Source organism: Rhinolophus sinicus, linkage group LG03 (genome assembly GCF_036562045.2).
Source record: "Rhinolophus sinicus isolate RSC01 linkage group LG03, ASM3656204v1, whole genome shotgun sequence".
NCBI lineage: Eukaryota > Metazoa > Chordata > Mammalia > Chiroptera > Rhinolophidae > Rhinolophus > Rhinolophus sinicus.
Genome location: NC_133753.1, coordinates 51,449,904 through 51,467,302, shown reverse-complemented (window position 1 = coordinate 51,467,302; position 17,399 = coordinate 51,449,904). Strand labels below are relative to the sequence as shown.

Here is a 17,399-nt window from a genome sequence, read left to right as displayed (position 1 = left end):
ATATATATGTATATATATATGTATGGCATATTTTGTTTGTGAATACATATATTGTTTTATGAATACATACACATACACCTGTGGGGAAGATACATGCCTCTGAGGAAGAAAGGGGGAGAAAGACAGGGAAATAGAAGTTTACAGGGAGAGTGTCAATGTATTTCTTTTAAAAAAATTAGAAGCAAACATTGAAAAATGTTAAGCACTAACAAACCTGGGTACAGGCACGCACTTTTGTTATATTATTGTCTATAGCCTTCTATCTGATTGAAAATTTTCATTTCCTGTCAAATATGTCTAACAACATAGTGTGCTGTTGATCTGCTGAGCTGCAAACATCTCTTTACCTTCTGGTCCTCATGGTGCTTTAAGTGCACTCATCTCAAGCATTTAGCATCTTCTATCATGCACCACAGTTATTTGTGTGCACGTCCCCACCCCACACCCAAGTGAGAATCCTCTCTGGCCTCTTCAGGACAGAACACACATCTATGTATATCTTCATACCAGACAGTGACCCTAATAAATGTCAAATGAATAAACAAGTGAATAAATTCAGTGAAGCAAAATGTTAGCTCTGGCTGCAATTAAAATAAAAATGACCATTTTCCCTGTGAAAATCAAGTGATATTGGAAAGTTGGGTATCAGACTCTAAAATATAAATGAGGCAGAATTCACTGGTTTCAGGCTTGCTAGGGAATGTAACTAAATAGTCTCATACTGATTCCTGATCTCCTCCCAAAAAGGATTCAGGGAGGAAGTCCAATTTTCACACCTAGGGAAATAAGACTTGAAGTTATCCTCTGTAGATTCATATAGACATTTCATAATTTTGTCCTCCCAGGCAAGGCCTTAATTCCCTTCTTCCTTCCCACTCTAAACCGTCTATCATTATACATGTCAGTCAGCCCACAGATCTTGTGTATATTGGTGCTGGAGATTGGGGGAGGAGGGAAACAGTTTATTTTTGCCTGTTAGTAGATTTACTAAACCACCATATTTTGCCAGATCCACTTTCGTGGAGGTCGGTTCCATCCTACCTGTGGGAAGACCCACACAACTTATAGCTAACTCAGTTTAATCTTTAAGAAACCCCTAGAAATGACCCAGGGCAAAAAACAAAACAAAACAAACAAACAAACAAAACCCTAAGAGACATCGAATTCGAAATCAGAAGACTTAAGCCAGACGAATGAAAATTATATAGGAGAAAGGTATACAAAAACATAATCTTTTAATTATTTTGGATTTTTTTCCCTATATTTTATAATGAAAATTGGAAAATATTTTGGTAGCCATGATAGCCTAAATTCTTCTAAATAAGAGACAGGTGTTTCCAGTTCCAACTGGACAACAGGTTTTATCTTTCCAGAGATCTAGGTATAAAGAAAACTACTACTTTGGCTCTCCAAAGGTCAAAGTGTGATGAGGAGAGGAAATAGAGCAGATAACTACGTCTGGAGGTAACAGAGCTGAACTGGAGGAAAAGGAAAGCTTGCTTCTACAATAAAAATTAGAATGTTCACTCATGACATTCTAATTTTTAACCACATTCTATATAGGTCAATAAACTCCCACGTTTAGTCCCTGGGAAGTTTTTTTGAGAGCCCAGAAAAAGTCTAGATGGTGAAAGCACCCAATTATTATTCTAATTGGAACTTTCAAAGGCTGAAAATGTTTTCAAATCATGTGACACAACACAGACTTGCTGTAAATAAACTCACTAAGAGTTAAGATTATGAAGGGAAACAATTTGAACATAACTCCATCTTAAAGGCTGAAAAACAAGCAATAGAGAAATGCCAGAGATAAGAAATTCCCAATTTGGATTATCTCACATACCGTACAGGTGAAATGGAATAGAGCTCAAAGATACATCTGAAAAGGCAATTAAAAATTAATCAAGGTGACATTATGGCAATCACTACTATATGCATTAGACTTGGTGTACAAAGGGAAATGACTGGCTTTGAAATGACCTGTTACAGTGAATAAAGAAATTAAAGCAATGCTACCGTGTTTCCCCGAAAATAAGACCTAGTCTGGACGATCAGCTCTAATGCGCCTTTTGGAACAAAAATTAATAGAAGACCCGGTCTTACTTTAATGTAATATAAGACCTGGTCTTTATAATATAATAATATAATATAATATAATATAATATAATATAATATAATATAATATAATATAATATAATATATAATACCGGGTCTTATATTAATTTTTGCTCCAAAAGACCCATTAGAGCTGATGGTCCGGCTAGGTCTTATTTTGGGGGAAAAATGGTAGAAGGGCTTCCAAAATAGTCACTGCATGGTGCTTTTACTTTCTGGAAAGTGAAATGCCCCAAAATTGGGCAGTTAAGATTAGTGAAAGTCTCTTCAGTTTTAAATTATATAACCTAAAATACTTCCCATTTCCAAAAAGTACCCACTTTCCAAGGTTGCCCTCACATGCTGCCATACTTCCCAGACGTATGCACCAACGACAGGGCAACATCTTGATCTAAACCACTTAGAAATACCAGAAATGGCTGTTGGTGACCTGACATTTAGGCCCAGTCAATTGGGTATACTGAGGCATATTAATGCTGAATTTTGGCACAAGTGTCAGATATCTAATTTGATTATTAAAATACAGTCCTGTGTCACTTAACATCAGGGATACCGCTCTGACAAATGCATTAAGTAATTTTGTCATTGTGCGAACTTCGCAGCATGTACTGCACAAACCTGGATGGTGCAGCTTACTACTTTAATTGTGTGTGCTATACTTTTAAAAACTTACATTTCGATTATAGTTGACATACAATGTTATATTCATTTCAGGCGTACAACATAGTGATTAAACATTTATACACCTTACGAAGTGATCTCCCTGAAAAATCTGGCAGCACACACAGTTATTACAATATTATTGACTATATTCCCTGTACTGTACTTTTATATGACTGACAACGGCAGGTTTGTTTACACCAGCATCACCACAAATACACGAGTAATTGCAGTTTAAGTCCTGACTGTTGGCTTTTCATTTTGTAATGCAGGTGCCTGACTTAAGCTTTAATTGCAGAGGCAACCACCTCAAAGAGCATCCACCTCCAGGAAGGCTACCTGGAATGCACACATCACCGGGCACACAACTGGGTAAAGAGCCAGGTCGCCTCCCACATGGAGGCTGCTTTGTTTTAGAGATCTTGGTTGATTTAGATAACTGACCGTTTGGACTACTCATTTTTTTAATTCTCCCGCACTTTGAATTCCCACTCTTATGTTTAGAATTTACCAAGAAAGAGTGAGCCCACAGAACCCTAGCACAGGAGCTGCCTACTCACAACTTCGCTGTGCTGTGGGGAATAACCTGTAGCTCCAGGGTCTTTAAGTAACAAACTGTTTTTTCCTTCAAAGTTTCCTAATGGTTACCACCTGAAGGGCATCTTACAATCATAATAAAACCACAAGGGAAGGTCCAGTGGTAACACTGGTTTAAAAAGGGCGATGTTTATGAGAAGCTCAGGGGACCAGCTTCGCACCCCCAGGTATTTCTAGCCAATAGCACAACTATCAACAGGCTGAGACAGCACAAAACAGTAATGCCTTGCGCACGTTATAATGGCTCTGACATTACTAAGGGACAGGAATTTCTCAGTTCCATTATAAGCAGATGGGATCACTGTCGTATATGCTGTACTTCATTAACCAAACCGTCGTTATGCAGTGCATGACTGTACTAGCTGGAAAATTGTTTGATTTGGTGACTTTTTAGTAAAAATAAGACTGTGGTAGGGAAACCGCCAAGGAATCCCATTTGATGAAGAGCCAGTGTAAATGTACAAGGTACCCAGAATATTGAACTCATGACTAATTGAAATAGTAAACAGTGACCTGTTTTGTAAAACTTTATTGATCATACAATGTTGATCTGTCTTAAAATGGGACTCCATTAATTTGGAACTACAAATGTAATCATCACTGTACAAAAATGAAATGGAATTAATCCTTGGCTGATTGTCATTATATGCCATTTATTTTCATACGCATTCATTTCGTCCTGACTACAACCCTGTCAGGTAGATACTATCATCTCAGTTTTGACAGCTATAGGAATTGACACTCAGTGAAGAATTCCCCTGAGAGGAGACACCATCCATACCTTGTTTACTATCGCATCTCCAGAACCTGGCACCATCTTACACTGTGGTGAATAAATGTTAACTGTTCACACAGCTAACAGGCATATATCTGACCAAGATTTGAACAAACGCTTGTTTTAATTCAGAGCCTTTCTTTTTCTAAGTCAAGCGCTTGTAAATTTTTCCTAAAACGCAGGCCATATGGTCTCTGTTGCAACTACTTGACTCTGCCCCTGTAGTCCAAAAAAAGTCACAAGCAGTATGCAACTGAATGGGTATCACTGTGTTCTTATAAAGCTTTATTTACAAAATCAGTCAGACAGTCTATAGTTTGCCGACCCCTACAAGCTGTCACTAAGATAACTAAAAAGACAAAAATACCCATCAGTATTTGTATTTCTTCATCCGTCTGAGAAACTGACTTGAGCCAGAACTGCGTATGTTGGTATCTGAGATGTTTTTGGTTTGATCATGGTTTAAGCATCATGCTTGTCTAATGCAACAGAGAACTAACTGTGCATGCCGGGCTTCTCTTCGCTTGTGCATGCCTCGCTACAAGCAAATCAGACATCACACAACAGACTTCTCAGAGAAACTTCTACTCTCAAATCAAAAAACCATCATTCTTTGTTTTATAGAAATAAAGGACAGAGGTGCCTCAGCAAATAACGATTCCATATGGTAGCATAAGCCCCTGTGGTAGAAGGCATCAGGGCAGGACCCTAGGAGAATTATTGGATTCAAGTCTTACGATGAAGTTGTTCAGCTTCCCTGGGTTAAACAGAGATTCAAACATCAAAGAGCTGTGCAATTATGAAGTATTTTTTTTGAAAACCTGAGGTCCCCTATAAAGATGAAGTTTGATTTACAATTTATAATCACGATAGATAATCTTGAATATAGGCTTGGATACAACTAGACCTACACCATCTTTTAAGAAATGATCCCTGAAAGAGGCAAGCATCTTACCCCAGATCTAAAAAGAACTCACAGAAACATCAAAAATAGTAATTTAGAGTCAGGGAATCAAAAGCCACAAAAGGTAGATCCTTCTTAAAAGAAGTAGAACAATTCATATTCTCTCCATGTTTGCAATAGAAGCAACACAAAAAATATTTAAACTCTCACTCTCAAAAAAAAAAAAAGCATGTGACTGTTAGGAAAAGCAAAGCATATGGTGAGGAAAGCTCTATCAATTTTTTAAAAGCCAAGGCCAATGTCTCCCATATCAATTATTCCTACTTTCCCTACTTTCTCACCTTCAAAATGTTTTGCAAGAATCATTTAAAATATATATGCAAGTGCTAAGTAAACCATTACACTCTATCAACCATGTAAGTAGCTTTGTAAATATTATTATCATTATTGTTATTTTTACATTGATCAACTGAACTACCGCCAGACTGACAACCAATTTTTGGCACTCAATCTTTCTAAGACCCCTAAGCTCCTGTGGATGCTTCCACAGCCCAATTAGCATAATGAAAAGCACAGTTAGGAACCTGGCTACTCAAAAACTGTTTGAACTGAATTGAAATCAATCCCAGAAAACAGTATATGTTCAATAAAAGTTGTTAAATGAATAAATAAAAGAATAAATATAGTTACCCAATGCACATTAGCTCTGATTATCAGTTGATTGCCTTTTACTTTTTCTCTTCCAGTTTAGTAGGTCAATAACCCATAAATGTCCCCTTCTTTCTGTTCTAGCTCCCCACAGTATCAGATGCTGGAGGAAAACATAGCACTTTATATTACTGTTAATTATGGGCATAAACACTCACTTAAAATGTGATCAACAGAGAAAGAGCACTACGCGTGTGTGTGCGCACAGGAGCGTGTGCAGGCATGTGTGTGTAGTGCGGAGGTGGGGGGACAGAAGGCCTAGCAGAGTCAGAATTGATGAGAGAGACCATAGAAAAGGTGGGGTGGGATAAAGAGGGAAAGTTTCTGAAGTCCTGAGAATCTGGAAGAGATCTTCTCTGCAGTTAGGGGCAGTCAGTAAACTACTAGCCTTGATTTTACAATGTGTGTACTCCTAGAATATATGTAGCTACACAAAAATTCTAAAAACCAGACTGACAAACAGAAAACAACTCAGAAAATCTCTAGTTTATAAAAGCAGTCAGACTCCAACGTAGATATTAAGCATTCTTCTTAGGATGCAAGCAAGAGAGTACACAGTCTCTCTTTCCCAAAGTGGCACCCTCCCTCACTATTTATGTTGGTGGAGTTATTACTCTTTCTTGACTAATGCAGTCTGTTTTGTTTAACGTATTCCTTAATAAGGAATCACTTTTAAAACTTGGGGTCTAGTTTGCTGTATTAGGGAAATAAATACAGACATATTCCAAAGACGGTATTGCCACTGATCATTAGTCTAAAATGGGCACTGGACCTTCAGAGAGGTAGGCTTATTTTAAAAATTAACTGCCTGAAATTCAATACAAACAAAACCACAATTTTAGCCTTTGCAATATCCTTGGGGATTGAACTTTAATTTTGGAGCATTCTCACTGGATCTTTGACAGACAAAACTTTTATTTCTAATGATCTCTCCCATTCCCATTTTATTTAAAAAAAAGTAAAATACTTTTAGAAGAAGAATGGTGAAAAAATACAAGATCGCAGTGCAGTTTTCTAAATGCATAATCGGACCATTTACACACCAGTAGTGTCTCTATTTATATTGGTCATAAAATCTGATTTAAAAATCCTATCCTAATAATCTTCACCATGTATTCGTTTACCAAGACAAAAATGATTAAGGATTCACCTGTTGGTCTTGTGTACCATTTTCTGCCACAAATATTGTTGTTTCCTGTGTGTTATTTAACAAGCCCTCCAGCATAATACTTTTTCAGCCATAATCCTTTTAGAAACTCCTAGTGAATGTGGTATCACTGTTCTAAAGAACTGTCCATTCTGCCTTGCTCATTCTGCTTAAAACTGTTAATAAAATTTTCCTCACTTCTGATCATAAGTGATTTCTTTAAAGCTCTCCATTAATCTTATTTTCCATTTAAGTAAAACATCATTAGCCATTATCCTCGGCTACCAAAAGAGCAGTTTCTGCTTTTCGTGTTAAAAAAAGCTGCTTGCCTATGACGCTTGTCTCAGAAAATTTGGAAGTCTCACTGAGAAGCTGAAGAGGAAGGCTGCTGGGAATGTTCATAGATACCTGATTTTACAAGGTTTTGTGAAAAAGAGGTTGCCTGTTGATTAGCATTATTCAGTGTTTATGAGGGTTGTTTGTCAAGCCAAAAATAAGGTGCCTCCTCCCCACAAATTAAAGAATCAAGTTACAACCCATTATTTCATTTCTGATTGTTTTTCTTTGTAATAAGTGGGAAAGTGGATACTAGATAAAGTCGCCCCTAAGCGAAAAGACTCCACATTAAAGGCGTCAATTAGCTATAAATCAGTTGTCTTTCCTACTGGGGGAGAACAAGAGAGAAAAAAGGGAGTAGGGTAGTTAGAGAAAAAGACAACTGGAAGAGCTTCCAAATTAAATCCCGAGATACCTACTGCACACCTAAAACTCCTTTCAGGGAAGTGAAAAAAATCCAATCAAAAGACTAAAATTAAACTCTCCCAACTCTGAGGTTTAGATCCTCTCTCACACATAGGTCTTGCATCTTAAGACCTTTAAAAAGTGGCTGAAGAGGTCAGGGACCTTCATAAAACAAAATTTAAGCTGCAGGCTTTCCTTGCTTGTTCCTAAACCCCGATGTGTGCCACACATTGGCACTATTGCTATGCAAACACTGACTAAATAGCTGTAACTATTAATTACTTCTCATTAAAATTGCTTTCAAAAATTTGTCACATCATCTAAAAAAGCTAACAGGTACATGAAATCCATCTAAATCGGCACTCAAAACAAGAACCACCCTGATTTGTATCCTAAAACTCAACGCAAGGAAAATTTCAATATTCTGATGTTTTTTTGTATTTCTCTTTCAACCATTAAGCCAAAATCAAACAATTTACTTCTTGACAAAATTTCGTTTATCTTGTAAAAGCATGATGGAAAACAACTTTAACCATAATGTGTGTGCTCAGTGCGTGTTTAAGTTAATCGAGAGAAGTTTAGGGTAGAAATCCACTGAAAGAAAGAGAAAATCAACTAAGAGAAATGTAAAATGAATTCCAAGAAACATAACTTTAAATTCCATCTTCTCCCCAATGCTATAACATTATAATCCCCTCACGTGTGCATTAATACATTTTTCTATGTCGGATTTATGGAAAGAAAGTAAATTCAATTTATATTTAGGTAGCAAACGCATATTCTTATTTTCTGTGGTGCAACAAAAAGAATTCCTGATTGGCAAATTCAAGATGTCTGAGTTCGTTATAAAAATTTTTTTTTTTTTCAGTTCAAAAGCGAACCAGTCAATCTGCACAAATTAAAAGACTTCCCAAGTTTTCCAGGAAAATTGCCATTGCCTACAAAATTCAAATGCAATAGTGACATTAGATCTACTGTACTCAGCGGCCAGGTTTCCATGAAATCTGTAAAGGCAGCCAGAGAGCAGCATGTCTTGACAATTCCTACGGGAAAGCCGCTCCGCTCCGTCCGGGCTTCCGAGGACCTGATCGGGACCAGCGGCCGCCACCCCTTAAGGCGGGAGGCCGAAAAGAAAAGACAGCCAGGCTGCGTGGCCACCTAGGCAGGGCACCCTTCTTCCCCATTTGTGGAGTCAGAGTGGTGCCAATGCCTTCCCGCTGTGGTCGGGATCCCAAGAGTACGATCAGAAGGCAGCGGCAGATACGGTTTGGGGAACGAGCCGTTGAGGGTCAGCGCCGCACTTCTGCTTGCGGTGAGTCCCCGAGGTGTCCCAAGACCCCGGCAGGACTTGCGAAGCCCTAAACCCGAGGACCGGGTGTCCCCTCTGCTGCGCAGCGATGACACGCTGACCCCCGACCCCAGATGCGGTCACACCACCCTCGCTCCCTAACAGATCATGGAGAGGAAGTAGGGAAGATTCTAGAAAGTCTCCGTGGACGGCCGGTCCTCGCCAGTCGCTTACCTTGGTGTACTTGATTTCGAGGTTGGGCGTGGGCGAAGGCAAGAGGTGCAGGGACGCCATGAGGGCCGCGGGGTCGGCCTTCACCTCGCCGGGCATCTCGATCTTGCTGGAAGTCATGGTGGCGGGACGGGGTGTCGCTGGCCCGCAGCGTGGGCTGTGCGGGCTGTGCGCGCGGTCCGAGGCTGGGGGGCGCGCTCGCCTGTATATAGGCAGGTGTCAAGCTGAGGCTTTTCTTATTGGACGTGAGGGCCGAGGCGCGGGGGCTGGTCCATCCTACCTAAGGCGCCTGGGCACAGCCCCGATTTACATAAAGCACGCCACCCGCGCGGCGTGCCGGGACGCTGGGCGCCCACGGTCAAGTGCGCCCGGCGTCCCCCTCCCCTTGGCCCCCGGGAACCGGCCCACACCCACGCTGCTGCCGCTGTCCTCGACGGCCGAAGCACAAATCGCCGTGGCCACGCGGGGCTCACCCAGCGCGACCGGTATCACTCCGGCCGAGTCAGCGTCAGCAGGAGGCGCACCTTGGCCGATGGCGGGTGCGGGTCGTGGCCCCGGAAGCCTAGCGGTAGGGGGCTGGCGGGGGACCCGAGCGGCCGGGCGCTGAAGCGGCGCAGTGAGCTGGGCTCAAGGAGTCGGCGAGAGTAGCCGAAGACGTGGAGGGCGACTGCCGCGGTGCAGAGGGGACCCCGCGGAGGATGGAGGAGCGACGCTGCAACGGGCACGAAGATCCCCTCCCACCCACGTCCCAGGGCCGTCCAGACTTTGTGTTCCCTTTTCTCTCTGAGACCCAGGGGCGCCCTCCGCTCTCCTCCTGCGGGCAGAGACGCGGGACCCTTCGCAGCGACCCCAGCACACACCCACTCCCCGCAACTAAGCTCGCGGTTCGCGATTGCCTCAGGGACGGGGACCGGTAGTGATGACTGCGAGTCCCTCGCCCCACACTCAAAACGAGTGTCCCCAAGAGCCGGTCCACGCCGCGCGGCCCTGGGCTGCCTTCTCCCGCCCAGCTGCTGCCCTCTGCCGGCCGAGGACCGCCCAGGGCAGTGGGCTGCACCCGGGAGATGGCAGATCTTGGTCCTTATTTGCTCCTCGAAATTGCATTTCATTTGCCCTTCTGATCTTTCCGATCTCTCCTTATAGCCCTTACCCTCTTCACCACAAAGCACACAAGGATACACTTGTTTTGCTTTTCTAGCCTTCACGCTGACAGCTACCATCTTGCCAGAATCTCCCCACCTAACTGCCCCTTTGGGGTTGAGCTTCCATATCTACACCCCCTAATTTAAGTGTTTCCATAGTTCCAACAGGACTTCAAGTTTGTGGAACCCTGGAAGTCAGCATGTAGATGTACATCAAGAACCCAGAGACTCCATACCAGAATGGACTTTGGGCTCGGTGGGCTAAATCTGGGGTCCAAATAAAAAGACCTTTATAGATTATTTCCCCTCCTCACTCCTGACATAAGCCTGACGGTGCCTACTGATTTTTATCTTAAATGCCATTTTCAGAGCCCTTAGAACCCCATTTCTTTGGATGTTAAGTGACAGCCAGAAAAGATCAGTAACTAAAACCGCATAATTAATGCTCAGTGCTTGGATGCTGAACAATAGACATAGACACAAATAGTTCATTTTAGTATTAGGTCTATAGAAGTAATTTCCAGCTTCTCAGAATCTGAAGTATCTTACCTGAGTGAATTGTTTTCATGGAGAAACTAGGGACCTTAGCTTAGGCAGTTGAGAGATCTCTATTCACAGGGGATCTCCAGAGCCAAAAATTGTGCCTTAATAACAGTATATGTTCATGAAATACACTTGTATTAAAGCCTTAGGGGGTTAGAGAATAAACTGAGGAATGAAAAAGTAAGGTCTTAGGGTTAGGGAGAGAGGGAAGAGGTAGCAGCAAGAGAAACCAATGTGCTGGTAGAACAAGTCTGCAAACATTTTGAGCACCTTCCAATGCAAAGCAAGGTTCTGGAGGCTGGGTTACAAGCAAGAGGGACAGCCCTTCCCTTCAGTGAGCTTGAAACCCTTCCCTACAAAGAGGTAGACAACTGACTATGAGAGGCTGTGAGGAAAAGTTACAAAAGAGCGTCAGCAAAATAATCTGGGTGCTCCACCAAGGAAGAGACCAGCTCTCTGGGAATGCTAACCTTAGAGCTGGGCCTTAAAGGAGGGATGAGGCTTCAACAGCGAGGAAAGGACAGTATAGACTGAAGCGTTCACAAGAACAAAGGTAGAGAGATGTGAGAATATCTTTTAGGGGGCATTAATGTGGCTGGAGGAGCAGCAGATGAGGTGGGCAAGGCAGTTGACTCAAGGTTGCAAGGACCTTAATTTTTGAGACAATGAGAAGCCATCAAAAGATTTAGAGGAAAAGGGAAATCTTCATAAGTTAAACTAATAAATGAATATTGTCAGGAAAGACTATCACACACTAGAAACCATTGATTTATATTCTTCTCAAAGCATAAGATGGGGTTGTTCACCCTTGACCCACTTCTTGCTTGCTAATTCTAGTTCTATCAAGGTGGCTGGAAAATCTCTCCCAAGGAAGGAACAGTATGACGGAATTGTTACACAGCGAAGTCGAGCAAATAAAGAGAATTCCTTCTTCTCCAGGCAGGAAAAGGAGGATTCCTTGGCTTCTTCTCATAAACATCTCAGTAAGGTCTAGTACAGTGACAGATGGCAGGATGGTTTGACTTATTCCCTGATGGCTTCTTTTGTGGGAGACTTCCTCTCCAACTCGGCAGCAATGTGATTAGCACAAGGACAGCATCTTCTATTTCTCTTGAGCCTTCCCTCAATTCATAAAACAGCATGAAGCACATAGTAACTATTTAATAAGAATTTTTGTGGAGTGATTTGAGCAAAAGACGAAACATTCCCGGTGGCCGTATTGACTACTTCTATCATAAGTGGAAGTAACTTTCCTATGCTCTCTGATTAAGAAACATTTTCTCTTCCTGGTCTTAGATTTTGTTTTGCTTTCCCCCATTTTTTTACTATAAACCTTTCCGTTCATAGATTTTTAATAATTTTCTTCTTCATATAATCATCCTCTGAAAAAAGAAATTTCCCCCTATCTTCAGCTCATGATTGCAGCCATTTTTTGTCCAAGCTCTTTAATTCAAGATGGGGGACAAGATTTAGCAGAGAACAGTGAATTATTACTTTATCAGTGCATGTCTTCTTGGTTTCTGCCCATAGGACTTATTCTGCTATTGCTTACTTTTAAGGCTGCCTTACCATCTCTTTTCACATTCCTCTTTTTCCCTCCTCTTCTTTCTTTTATTATTGTACTACGATTTCATTTCCTCTATAGATTTCAATAGTGATTAAAGTGGCAGTCTTCCCCACAACTACCTTCAAATTTCTAACATTTTGAATTTCAGTCTTTCCCCTGATTTGGTTAAGAAACATTTTTTTCCCCCACCCTTGTAATGATTTCTTCTTCCACTCTCCCCCATCTGTAATTATTTATTATTTAGGATACACATTGTTTAAAAAACCCTATGCAAGGGAACATAAGCTATAGCATGCTCTATTTATTTCCTTGTGAAAACAATTTATTAGGCCTGGTCGAGCCAATATCCCGGAGTTGTAGAGGAGAAAAATTCTTGCCTCATAATTCCTCACCTAAATAAGAGAATGCAAAACTGTAATGCTAAGGCCTCAGCTTTATGTGAAGTTTGACTTTAAGGTTTAAACCATAACAGTTTGGGCTGCTTTTTAATTTTCAGCTAAGGGAGGAAATTATTTGTTAAATTGAGAAACATGTTTTAGAAATCAGTGAGGGAAATTGAATGGAACACAAAGATTCCTCCCAACGAAGGAACACTTAGTTTTGACAGTAACTGAATGTCCAGCTTGAACTTCTAGCTTCCATGTTCAGGGGCTATTTCAGCCTCAGGTGGCCCTGCTTAATTGCCTTTCCATTCCCATTACTAACCATGATGACAGCCTACCTTTTCTAACAGATACACTTGCATTTTAATTTATCTGCAAAAATAAATCACACATTATAGCATTTCTCTCTTCTGGGTTAATTGAATCAGTTCCTTAAATGTCTCTAAGTCTAATGATTTGAAAGGGGCACATTGTTTGAAATATTTAAAAAATTAGGGCCCTTGGGTTGTATGCAGAATGAGGGCTTATTTCACATATAAGTGTTTCCTAATGATCTCATTCATCTCAAATGGGATATGCTAGGCTACTTTATTTGAAATGTTTCCTGAAAACTCTTAACAGGAAAGCTTAATGCATGGTATATTTATAGAGAAGTGGTATTTAATTTATTAACAAAAGCTTATAAAGAGCTTTACATATTTTAATACAGAAACGCTTAATGAAGTATTTTGGACTCATTATGAAAACTCTATTAAATAAATTTACTTATGTTTTTATTTAACATGAATATTAACTTTTTATTTGAGATCCAAACACTCATTTAATTATCCTTTTCCTTCCAACATCTAGAAGAAAAGAAGCTGAGATTATGGCATTTGTTAACCATAAAAATTCTCTACATATTAAGTACCTCATGCCCTGATGTGGCCTCTGATCATTGCCGTCTATGAAAAGGAGTATTTATGGTTGCAAGGAGTAGATTCCTAATGGTACTCCAAAAATCATGTTTTGATACAAAACACAATTCTTGCCTTTTAAAATACATCCTCCACCTTTTGGGAACTTCAAGAGACTATTTTAAAAGTGGAAACAAGATCTTTCTTTGTTGGAAAGCCCAGACCCATCTCATATACATTTAAAGTCTTCAATTTAGGTGTAGAGATGAGCTCAATACTGTATCAATAATCACACTTAGGCATAGGGAGAAATGAAATCCCAGCTATGCAGCCTTTTCTGACCAGCCTGAGGAAAAAGGCATTAGCTCCCTCTGCAGTTGATGGTATGTACGTGCAAGTGAATGCTGTCATTCAAAAAGCAATAACTTGCATGCAATGTATTTTATCTGCTATTGACGATAAATCTTTGGAGATGTTACATTTTTAATTTGAATTACTTTGGAGGGAAAAAAAACCTCAGAATGCAGACAAATTTTAGACTATAGTTAGTTTAGGAGAGGGACTTCTATTAAAAGACCGTTGGACTGTTAGGAAAAGAATGATAATGTCCATTGGCCAGATTTGCCATAGAAAGTAAAGTACTTAGAACCCTGCTCATGTAGTAGCTTGGAGCATGCAGTATCTTAGAGCAAGTCACATGGGGGTGTCTCAGATTGGAAGTGACTGTTTTTACATGGTGGGTGAAGAAGAGTTACTAATAGGCAATCTCCAGAATTTATTTTTTCTCACCCAGATAAGTGCTTGGAATATAACTAAGTTAAGTTTGCTCTTTTGTTTGTCTTTTACATTCCTTAGTTTGCATTTCTCTTTTACCTAAAATTTTTTTAAATTTACTTTTAAAAGTCCGCACATAACTTTTAACTGTTACTAACTACTTCTTTAGGACTCGCCCATTTTTAAACATAAGCTTCTCCCTCAAATCCTTCTCCTTTTATACAGTCATTCACCCAAAGGGTCTTCGGGCGTAAGGAATTCTCACATGAATTTTGGTGATATTTGGGACGGGTTCATATTTATGTTCACTAGAAAATGAGACTAAATGAACAGTCATTGTTTCCCTCTTTTATATTCTGGAAGGAGCCACTGAAAAGATTACGAGGAACACTTGAGATGTCTTGACAACAGAGGAGGAATGCCAGCCTCTTTCTTCTCAACCACACAGTTCAATCTATGAAAGGCACAGGACAAAAATGGGAAGCATTCAGAGCCAGGACTTGGATGTCCAATGTGGACTTCCTGCCCCAGACTACACAGTAGGAGCTCTCTTGCTTCAGGCATGCATAGTCCCCATGTCAGAGGATCTGTGACTGCTTGACTGCTGTTGCTAAACCTGGATTTTTTTTTTCCTTCCTCTATGAATCAAATAGCTTCAACTGAACAAATACTCATGGGTGATGCATTATGAGCCAAGCATTGACAGAGAGTCTCAGAAGAATAAAAAAGGAAGTGTGTGGAATAACAGTAACTGCATATGTAAAGCTATTCCAGGGCCACGAGACAGGAAAGAAGTCAGAATATGCAGTGCAGAATGAAAGTGAAAGAGGATTCAGAGGAGACAGCCTCGTCATAAATGCCTTTGTTGGGGCTTTCCATGGTCCAGATACTCCTCTAGGTGCTTTGGGGGGGACATAAGACACAAGAGATAAAGATAACATCTTCCAAAGCAGGGCTCTACAAAGAACTCCTTTGACATTTTTAGTATAAAGGTAACTAATGTAATTCAGTAAGTTTAACTATTTATAAAATTAGAATTCCAAAAAGCAAATCCTTGAGCTGAGATTGCCTCCTATTTCCCAAATCCAAGTTAAATGTTCTCAAGTATAAGACCTTTGGGGTAGGAGACCCAAGAGGTGGAATAGATAAACATTGTATCTGTGTCCTTCTGTGAACACATTAACATTACAACTAAATTACAGAAAAATCAACCTTGAGAACCATCTGAAGTCCAGCCAAACAGAAGTCCTATAACCAAAATATATAAAGAAGAAGCCACATGGAGACTGGCAGGAGGGGCAGAGATGCAGAACAATCCCAAACCTTTGTGTTATGGTTGAGAACCAGCAGGGATATCTCAGTCATGGAGGTTCCCCATGGAGGAGTGAGAAATCTAGCTCCCCACACCAAACTCCCCAGCCTACAGTACTGGTACCAGGAAAGAGAGCCCCACAACTTCTAGCTGTGAAAAATAGTGGGGATTCTGACCATACAGGTGGGACAAAAGGCTACAGGAAACCCAGATGTCCTTTTAAACAGCGTGAGCACAGATTCACTCGCTGGAAGGCACTCAGCTTGGCCTCCATCAGACACACTTGAGGGGCATCAGAAGCATATGGTGGGCAGATGGAAGTGTGTGGCTTTGAAGGCAAGGGCTGGAGGACAGTTGCCATTTTCTCTGTGGGAGGTCCTACTCCTGTGCAGCCAGCAGGTAGGTGCCATCTTTCCTGTGTTGAGCCCGCCCCTTATGCTTATGACCAAAGCTGAATCTGATTGGTCTGATGAGCTCCTCTGCCTATTCTGCTGACTCATTGGGACCCCACTCCACCCAACTTCCCCAATACCTGAGGCACTTTCTCCACATGCAGCCAGTTCCACCTGTGTTACACTCTTTCTTGGAAAACTACAGGAGTCCATAGGCCCCGGGTGGGAAATGACTGGCCTCTGTGTGCTCTGAGACTTTTGCTGAGTAGCTCCAGGCTCAGTACTGGCACCAAACAAGAGTCTACATTAACCTGGTGACCACAACTCTTCCTACTCTGGTGACTTTCTGAGACCCTTTCTTACCCAACTTGCATACAGCATGAGGCTTTATCAGTGGCTGAATCTTCAGGAAACTGGCAGGTGGCAGCAGGCCACAGGGTGTCCTGGCATTTTGTAGAACTACCCCAGACCCAGTGTTGGTGACAGCCATCCTCAGTTTGCAGCATGGCTTCTCCCACATGACAGCAGGCAGCAGCAAAAAACCACAGGTCACTTTGTAGCTCCTACCATGTAGTCCCTAGCCAGTCACAGGCAGTGTTGACCTGGGCCTGCATCAGAGCCCCTTCCAAGAGGCCCAGAACCAACATACTTGGAGGTTGGCTTCAAATCACAGCAGAGCACACCCAATTACTCCCAAAAGTGGCATACACAAAGGACAGTGTCAATAAGCATCAGGGCCTGCTGGGGCGAATCTCACTTCCTGAGGTAAGCCCTCCACACAGCAGCCCGTAATCATGGAAGTGGCCAAACCCCACAACAAATCAGCCTCAATCCCACCCACTGATGTGTCAATAGCCTTAACTATAATAGGAGGGCACACACAACCTGCACAAGGGACACTCCTAGAGCCCCAGAGCAGGTGACCAGGGAGGCCGTACTAGGGCCCCCTCGGGCACCTACTACATAAGGATACCTGGCCTAAACTGGGAGACATAGAAGATCTACCTAATACCTAGAAACAAACACAGGGAGGCAGCCAAAATGAGGAAACAAAGAAATGTGTCCTAAGTGAAAGAACAGGAGAAAACTCCAGAAAAAGAACTAAACAAAATGGAGGCAAGCAACCTACCAGAGATAGTTCAAAACAATGGTTACAAGGATGCTCAAGGAACTTAGTGAGAACTTCAACAAAGAGACAATAAGCATAAAAAAGGACATAGAAAG

The 17,399-nt window shown here is 41.4% G+C and overlaps 1 protein-coding gene across 3 annotated transcripts in view; it reads right to left on the bottom strand.

Moving 5' to 3' along the window:
* ALDH1A2 (aldehyde dehydrogenase 1 family member A2) overlaps nucleotides 1–9,817 on the bottom strand; it is a 91,001-nt gene extending 81,184 nt beyond the window's left edge. For 2 of the 3 annotated variants that reach the window (XM_019732312.2, XM_074327682.1), the window contains exon 1: nucleotides 9,170–9,420. In XM_019732312.2, coding sequence (XP_019587871.1) covers nucleotides 9,170–9,286 — 117 coding nt within the window. In that variant the 5' untranslated portion in view covers nucleotides 9,287–9,420. Of the gene's footprint in view, nucleotides 1–9,169; nucleotides 9,421–9,690 lie in introns of those variants that run through there. The other variant, XM_019732311.2, reaches the window with a different exon arrangement.
* Nucleotides 9,818–17,399: the final 7,582 nt, after the last annotated feature.